The 8,413-nt window shown below is 47.5% G+C and overlaps 2 protein-coding genes across 2 annotated transcripts; one reads left to right on the top strand and one right to left on the bottom strand.

The window, feature by feature from the left end:
* Nucleotides 1-219: 219 nt before the first annotated feature.
* Nucleotides 220-4,246, top strand: TRV_07809 (uncharacterized protein; the record flags this gene model as incomplete). The annotated part of the gene is made up of 9 exons (XM_003018144.1): nucleotides 220-455; nucleotides 483-675; nucleotides 740-1,016; nucleotides 1,077-1,252; nucleotides 1,304-1,735; nucleotides 1,796-2,483; nucleotides 2,543-2,614; nucleotides 2,674-3,979; nucleotides 4,039-4,246. Coding segments are annotated over 9 exons (3,588 nt in total), but the record flags the coding sequence as incomplete, so codon positions are not given.
* A 1,224-nt stretch (nucleotides 4,247-5,470) lies between these two features.
* On the bottom strand, nucleotides 5,471-7,916 carry TRV_07808 (uncharacterized protein; the record flags this gene model as incomplete). Its single annotated transcript, XM_003018143.1, has 2 exons — nucleotides 5,471-7,732; nucleotides 7,905-7,916. The coding sequence occupies 2 exons, from the start codon at nucleotides 7,914-7,916 to the stop codon at nucleotides 5,471-5,473; spliced, it is 2,274 nt and encodes a 757-aa protein (XP_003018189.1).
* Nucleotides 7,917-8,413: the final 497 nt, after the last annotated feature.

The raw sequence follows: 8,413 nt of genomic DNA, 5'->3' as shown, positions 1-8,413 counted from the left end.
AAAAAAAAAAAAAAAAAAACTACCCACCACTTTCACTTTCCAGCATCCCACCTTTTTTTTCTTCTACTGCACATCTTCAGCATCTCGAGGCTTCACTACTTCACGCCTTTCGGCTCGAAACAGGACGCGCTCAGTTTGCCTGCCGCTCTGCCGATGCACTGCCGCTGAGCTGTTGTTTGTGATCCAGGGCTTCGGTCAGTGTGGCTTTAGTTTGTTTAGCTAACGCCAGGGAAGAGGAAAAACAAAGGAACAAACCACCCCTCCTACTTTTTAGACGCCCACCACCAACAACCGCGACACACCACAGGGAGCTCTTCTCCAGTCAAATACCAGGAACAGCGATCTGTCTCCGTCCACACAATTATCATCTGCTTGCTGCTGGAACTAGTTAAGGGAGCGAAGAAGCTACCTGGTTGCCTGGCGACCGGTGCGAGAGACCGTCGGCTGCCCCAAAAGTACTTTACCCGGCGGTGGTGATATAGAGAAGCAAAAATGTCAGTCCTACCGCAGGAAGTTCATACAGCGCTGTCGCAGCTGTTACTTGGCCTCTCGTCTGCCGATAACGGTGTTCGAGCCCAGGCTGAAGGGCAGTTGAATAACGACTGGGTTCAGAACCGTCCAGATGTTTTGTTGATGGGCCTGGCAGAGCAGATCCAGGGCTCCGAGGACACAAATGTGAGTTGACAATGCACAAGAAACCAGCTGCTGTAGCGGCTTCTTGTCCCTTTCATTGGCTTAGATGAGGGAGACTGCAATTGCGGAAAGCGAGGTGCTGATTGTTTCTAATCTGCAGGGCCGCTCTTTAGCAGCTGTGATTTTCCGACGTATGGCAGCAAAATCGATAAAGAATCCTTCAACCGGTGATCCCAGAGAACTGTTTTTCAGTTTACTTCCAGACCAGAGAGTAGCCATTCGACAGAAGCTGCTCGAGGCTCTAAGTAACGAGACTTTTGCCCCTGTTCGAAACAAGATCGGAGACGCAGTCGCGGAAATCGCATCTCAGTACTCAGATCAAGGTAAGCTCGTCGTGCTGCGTTCCTACTGAAGTGCTGTACCCGAGACTAATATTGTCATAGAGGAACCATGGCCAGAACTCCTATCAGTGCTGTTCCAGGCCAGTCAATCTCCTGTTAGTGGCCTCCGCGAGGCTGCATTCCGTATATTTGCCGCTACTCCCACAATTATAGAAAAGCAGCATGAGGATATGGTACAGGGGGTCTTCTTGAAGGGGTTCCAGGATGATCACGTCTCTGTTAGTAAAACAGTTCCATGTGCTGCGGGCTACCCGTCTAACATGTCATAGGTCCGTATCTCCGCTATGGAGGCGTTTGCTTCATTCTTCCGCTCAATCAGCAAAAAGACTCAGGCCAAGTTCTTCGGCGTTGTTCCAGAATTACTCAACATCCTCCCACCACTGAAAGAGGGTGACCAGGGCGAGGAGTTATCCAAGGCCTTTGTTGCCTTGATGGAACTCGCAGAAGTCAACCCTAAGATGTTCAAGGGTCTTTTCAACAAGCTTGTGAAGTTTAGCGTCACAGTCATTGGGGATGCAGAACTCTCTGAACAAGTCAGGCAAAATGCTCTCGAACTCATGGCTACCTTTGCCGACTATGCACCAACCATGTGCAAGAAAGACCCTACATATGCCCAGGAAATGGTCACCCAATGTCTAAGTCTGATGACCGATGTTGGTCAGGATGATGACGATGCTGCTGAGTGGAGTGCATCTGAAGATGTAAGTACTGATTTCTCCAGTTTTACGTTGATTTTCCCCATCCTAACGATCAAATTCTAGCTTGATTTGGAGGAGAGTGATAAGAACCATGTTGCCGGCGAACAATGCATGGACCGCCTCGCCAACAAGCTGGGAGGGCAAATCATCCTTCCTACCACCTTCAATTGGGTCCCGAAAATGATGAACTCGGCATCATGGCGCGATCGACACGCTGCTCTTATGGCTATTTCCGCCATTTCAGAAGGGTGCCGTGATCTGATGATTGGGGAACTCAATCAGGTTCTCGCCCTGGTGATCCCTTCCCTCCGAGATCCTCACCCCAGAGTACGTTTTGCGGGATGCAATGCTTTGGGCCAGATGAGCACTGATTTTGCTGGCACTATGCAAGAAAAATACCACTCCATCGTTCTTGGAAATATTATTCCTGTTCTCACATCTGAACACCCCCGTGTCCAAGCCCATGCTGCGGCTGCATTGGTTAACTTCTGCGAAGAGGCAGAACGCGCTATCCTTGAGCCATATCTTCCAGACCTCTTGCAGAATCTCCTCCAGCTTCTCCGAAATCCCAAGCGATATGTTCAAGAACAAGCTCTCTCCACCATTGCCACAATTGCGGACTCCGCAGAAGCTGCCTTCGGACAGTTTTACGATACTTTGATGCCCCTTTTATTCAATGTTCTCAAGGAAGAACAATCAAAGGAATACCTCGTTGTTCGCGCCAAGGCTATGGAGTGTGCAACTCTTATTGGTATGTATTATGATACTCCTTCTAATAGAATATTCCCTCATTAGATTAACGTATTATAGCTTTGGCTGTTGGTAGAGAGAAGATGGGTGCAGATGCTATTAACTTAGTTCAATTGCTTGGCCACATACAGCGTAAGTACCTATTCAGCCAGAATATCAAATACCTATCCTCTAACAGCGCATATGTGTAGAAAATATCACCGAGCCTGATGACCCACAATCATCTTACCTTCTTCACTGCTGGGGTCGTATGTGCCGTGTATTAGGACCTGCCTTTGTTCCCTATCTCCCCGCAGTCATGCCGCCTTTGCTTCAAGTTGCTGCCTCCAGTGCAGATGTTCAGATTTTGGAGAATGACGAGACTCTACGAGATGTTGAGCAAGATCACAACTGGGAACTGCTCCCATTCAAGGACAAGATCATTGGTATCCGAACCAGCACCCTTGAAGACAAGAATACTGCCATTGAGTTAATCACTATCTACGCCCAAGTCCTCGAAGGTGCATTTGAGCCCTATGTTGTTAAGACATTGGAAGAAATTGCCATACCCGGCTTGGCTTTCTTCTTCCACGACCCTGTTCGAGTCTCTTCTGCCAAGCTTATTCCACGTCTTTTGAACGCTTATAAGAAGTCCCACAATGAGCAGTCGGTAGAATTCCAGCAAATGTGGTCCTCTGCCCTGTTAAAGATCATTGAAATTCTCACCGCAGAGCCCTCTATTGATACACTCGCAGAAATGTTCCAGTGTTTCTACGAATCCGTGGAGGTTGCTGGGAAGAATTGTCTCTCCCCACAGCACATGCAAGCGTTCATCGAATCTTCCAAGAGTGCCCTTGAGGATTACCAGAAACGAGTACAAAAACGTCTCGAAGATAAGGCGGAGCTTGATGACGGTGAAGATGACACTTTCTCCTTCGATTACGAGATGGAAGAGGATCAGAACCTTTTAAGCGATATGAACAAGGCTTTCCATACCATCTTCAAGAATCATGGCCCAGCCTTCCTCCCCGCATGGGAGCAATTGCTACCATTTTACAACTCCTTTGTTACCAGCGATGACCCCACGCAGCGGCAGTGGGTTCTTTGTATCCTGGATGATGTCCTTGAATTCTGTGGCGATCAATCCTGGAACTACAAGGACCATATTCTCAAACCATTAATTGACGGCATGCAAGATGAAAACCCATCAAATCGTCAGGCTGCTGCTTATGGTGTCGGAGTTGCTGCTCAGAAAGGCGGAGAAGCCTGGAGCGAGTTTGCGGCCGGCAGTATTCCCATGCTATTTGCCGTAACCCGTTTCGCGGATGCTAGGTCGGAAGAACATGTGTTTGCTACCGAGAACGGTTCCGCCAGTATAGCTAAGATACTGCACTTTAACTCCAGCAAGGTTCCCAACCCTCAGGAAGTCGTTGATAGTTGGATTGATACACTCCCAATTGAGAATGATGAGGAAGCAGCCCCATATGCATATGCTTTCCTCGCACAGCTTATTGACCAGTAAGTTCCCCCTCTGTATGGGCAGTCTTTATATTTTTTCTAACTCTGAGTTTTGCTAGGCGAAACCCATCTGTTCTTTCAAAGGCTGAGAAAGTATTCACCTCTATTGTCCAAGCACTTGAGGCTGAGACCCTCCAGGGCAATGTGTGTACCAAGGTTGTTGAAGCGGCTAAACAATTGGTTGCTGCAACTGGTATAAACGCAGACCAGATCCTTAACATTGTTCGACCTGAGAACCAAATGGCGGTTCGCAGACACTTCCAATGAACACCCGAGTATTAATGTCTCACTTTTTCTTCAACTAACTACCCGTTATGTTATTCCCCATTTTGCACTACCACCCCCGTTCGTCCCTCCTACAGCCATCACCCTGAATATTCTCGATCTTAAAACCCTCTAAAATGCTTGTCATTGTACACTCGGTTTCATAATCTTAGATAGAAAGCAGAGTGTCCCCCTTTCCCCTTTCCATCCCCCGACTAGTTAACATATCCCCTGTCTCCTTATCTTTTACCTTCATCAGTAAGTCATGGCATCATATGGTCTTTTTTTACTCTGCTCTTACGGATACATATGGCCTTTTACGCTTGGTGGAGAAATAAAGAATTTCAATGAATTGAGTAAACTTGGTTACTCGTCCAGATCCCCTCCCGTTAGAATTCTCACCATCTTTCACTACCCGTCCTATCAATTTGCCCATCCAATATACAAAGGGAAAGCTGGGGCGTAGGTTTTGGAGCTATTATTCACTCAACGCAGTAGCCTTGGCCGTATATACGTACGCCGTCACCAACGATTCTGCTTCGGTTTTCAAGTTCTATTGGCTTTATGACGGCCTCTACAAAATACTGTTAACAGCTGCATTTAAGACAGCGTAAAACTGCCTCGAAAGCAGCACGCAGGCCATGAATATATTTGGAATAGAATCATAGGATTGCAATCAGTATTTACCCTGGCAGACCACGTATAAGCTGAATGATTGTCTCCGATGATGCTTTAAGCCTTTGTAGGAAGTCAGACAGCGAAGTAAAGGCGCTTCTATTCTGGAACTACGGCACTTTAGTTGAAACGGAGTTGAACACTAGCCTTCGCTACGGCCGACTATCAATGGCGGGGACCTTCTCTCAGTGTATGTTTGAGATAACGTAATTCGGGTGACTTGCGTCTAAGGTAGATTGCCATGGTGAAGGTTCGTTATTTGAGAGTATCCCTGGGGAACCTGGTCCAATTTACAGAAATGGACGAGGTAATGGTTCAATATTCTTTGATAAAATATTTCTACTGTATTTATTAAAACCGGTACCCCGAACGTGGAATTTGAAGAAATTGGGATATTTTATCCAAATAACTGTAATACCTACAAACGATTCTATTGATAGGACATCAACAAAAGGCCCAAACTGGTATATGAGAAGAAACCAAAAACAAAAAACATAACTGAGCGCAAAATGAACACGGTATCAGAAAGCCAAAGGGAGGAATAAGAGTACTTTATCGAGATTTGGCAGCAAGAAGGTTCAATGCACTGCCAGCGAGAATGAAGCCACACTGGTCCTTGCTTAAAGTGTGGTTGACAGGGATAATGATTGTTTCTCCGCTAGGCTTCTTAGTGACTTTCAGGGTAACTTCGCCCTGGCCGTCATTGTTCAGTAGATCGTAGAGGCCAACCGTCTCAACCTCATCACAAGCATCTATCTTATCGTAATCAGCCTTGTCTTTGAATGTAAGCGGCACAGTGCCTTGTTTCTTGAGGTTGGTTTCATGAATTCTAGCAAACGACTTTGCCACGATTATTCTTCCACCCAGATATCTAGGCTGCAAGGCAGCGTGCTCTCGCGCACTTCCTTCACCATAGTTTTCCTCAGCAACAACGAGCCACTGGCTGCCTTCGTTCTTCCATTTATCAGCTAGCTCTGGAATAGAATAGGTCTTGCCGTCGACATCGTAGGCGACGTTAGTTTCGCCTGTAGCAGCATTGATAGCTCCAATCAAAGTATTGGCAGAGATATTCGGGAGGTGGCCTTTATACTTCAACCAAGGTCCGGCAGCAGATATGGTATCAGTAGTACAATGTCCTTTAACTTTATAAAGAACCCGAAGAGAGGAAAGATCGTGGGCCGGGAATGGATCAAAGGGCTCAAGAAGAGCAAGACGGTCAGATGTTGGGGAAACCACAACCTCGGCAGATGGATCCGGGACAGCAGCAGACGGTTGGAAGTCTGGATTTCCGGCTGCAAATCCAGCAGAAGGAAGATCAGATCCAACTGGTGCGGTGAACTTAAATGATTCTCCACTGGGGGTTGTAAGAGAGTCGGTCATTGGGTTGAAGGTGGTTGATCCAGCATAGGACATGGCTGTGACAATCTCAGGAGAAGCAAGAAAGTTCATTGTTGCAGTGTTACCGTCATTTCGGCCACGAAAGTTTCGATTATAGGAGGTAAGGATGGCATTCAATTCACCCTTCTTCACTCCGTCAGTTCGTTTCCATTGTCCTATACACGGTCCGCACGCATTTGCAAGGACCGTGCCTCCAGCAGATGCAAAGGTGGATAGTGTCTGATCACGCTCTAGAGTGGCTCGTATCTGCTCGCTTCCAGGAGTAATGAAGAAGTCCGCCTTTGGTCGCAGGCCAGCTGCAGAAGCTTGCTTGACGAGATCCTCAGAACGTGTCATGTCTTGGTAGGAGCTGTTAGTGCAGCTTCCAATCAAACCAGCACCGAATGTTTCAGGCCATTTCTTTTCGCGAACCGTGTCTGCAAAGGCTGACAGAGGAATGGAAAGGTCTGGAGTGAATGGTCCATTAATATGAGGCTCGAGAGTGGAAAGATCAATTGTAATAAGTTGGTCATATTCGGCACCCGGGTCAGCTCGAAGCAAGTTCTGTGGACCAGAAGATGCAATATCTGAAGCAGACTTGGCTATTTCCGACCGATTGGTAGCTTGTAGATATGGTATCATACTAGGTGCGAATGGGAATAGTGAAGTCGTGGCGCCAACTTCAGCCCCCATGTTACAAATGGTAGCGAGGCCAGTACAGCTGAGTGTTTCCACGCCTGGGCCGTGGTATTCGATGATGAATCCAGTTCCACCGCGTACAGTAAGTTTACCAGCCAAATGGAGGATGATGTCCTTTGGAGATGCCCAGCCACTGAGCGCACCTTCGAGGCGGACACCTAAAATTTTAGGAGCCTTGAGCTCCCAAGGGGCATCTACCAAGGCATCCACAGCATCAGCGCCACCTACACCAATGGCAATGGCACCCAATCCACCACCGTTGGGGGTGTGGCTGTCAGTACCAAGCATCAGCAGTCCTGGTGCAGCGTAGTTCTCCAAGACAGTTTGATGAATGATCCCTGCGCCTGGAGGCCAGAATTCAATTCCATACTTCTTTGCGGCGGACTCAAGAAAGTCAAAGACCTCTTTATTTCCCTTGATGGACGCTGGAAGATCGACATCAGCTCCTTTCTCTCCAACTATCATGCGGTCACAATGGATGCTAGCTGGGACGGCCGTTGATGGAAGGCCACAGGACATAAACTGGAGAAGGGCCATTTGAGCAGAAGCATCCTGCATAGCGACTCTGTCGGGCTTAAGCTTCAAGTTGGCTCGTCCTCGAACCTGTGTGCCATTCTGCGTATCTGTGAGCAATGACTCCTCGACATTGTCAAGGTGGGAATATAGGTTCTTTTCGGCGAGGGTTAACGGTCTTGATGCGCCTAGTACCCTCCTAACTTCATTAAGTTTGCTGAGAATCTTGGGATACGGAGGAGAACGAGGTGAGGGCGCGGATGAAGATGTGACTGTTGCCAGTCCACGAAAGCGCAGCCCAGAGCGCCTGAGCGATCGTGTGAGCTAATTATGCTTGCAGGGTTAGAAGATAGCTTCATCCAACAGGAGAAAGCAAACAATTGAGCGACAAACTTACCTTAAGCCCCATGGACACAGCCCCGACGAAGAATCTGCATCGCCATAATGGCCCCCTCTGTGTATCTAACAGCTTAAATGTGTTCTTCTTGTCGAGGGGGAAGGAAAAAAGTGTTATATGAGCCCGGCAATTTTTTTGTCTCGCACGTCATTGGCTGGATGGGGCTAAAAGTCTAAATCCCGACATCGGCATTTTAGTGAACGGTGCAGTTATTTCTTTTTGCCTCTTGAGTATGTATTATCATTTGCTGATTACTCGGAATTCCAACGAACGAGATGACCGGAATCACCCCTTGTGTGTCTATGGGGGTGGCAAGGACCGCTGTATAGATTATGGACGTCTGGGAGCGACTGAACTCCGGAGAAACATGAGGAACTCTGCAAAATATGTTCCAACTGCTTTTCAAAAGTATAAAAGGGACGGTGAAAAAAGTAATCATCGTACACGGGAATAAAACAAGAAAAACGGTCATAAAAACTCGTAACCAAACACCTATGATGGGATAGCAA

This window comes from Trichophyton verrucosum, assembly GCF_000151505.1.
Source record: "Trichophyton verrucosum HKI 0517 chromosome Unknown contig01160_1.f1.exp, whole genome shotgun sequence".
In the NCBI taxonomy this organism is placed as follows: domain Eukaryota; kingdom Fungi; phylum Ascomycota; class Eurotiomycetes; order Onygenales; family Arthrodermataceae; genus Trichophyton; species Trichophyton verrucosum.
Note: the sequence above shows the minus strand (reverse complement) of the source record. Positions and strands in the feature narration are given on the sequence as shown.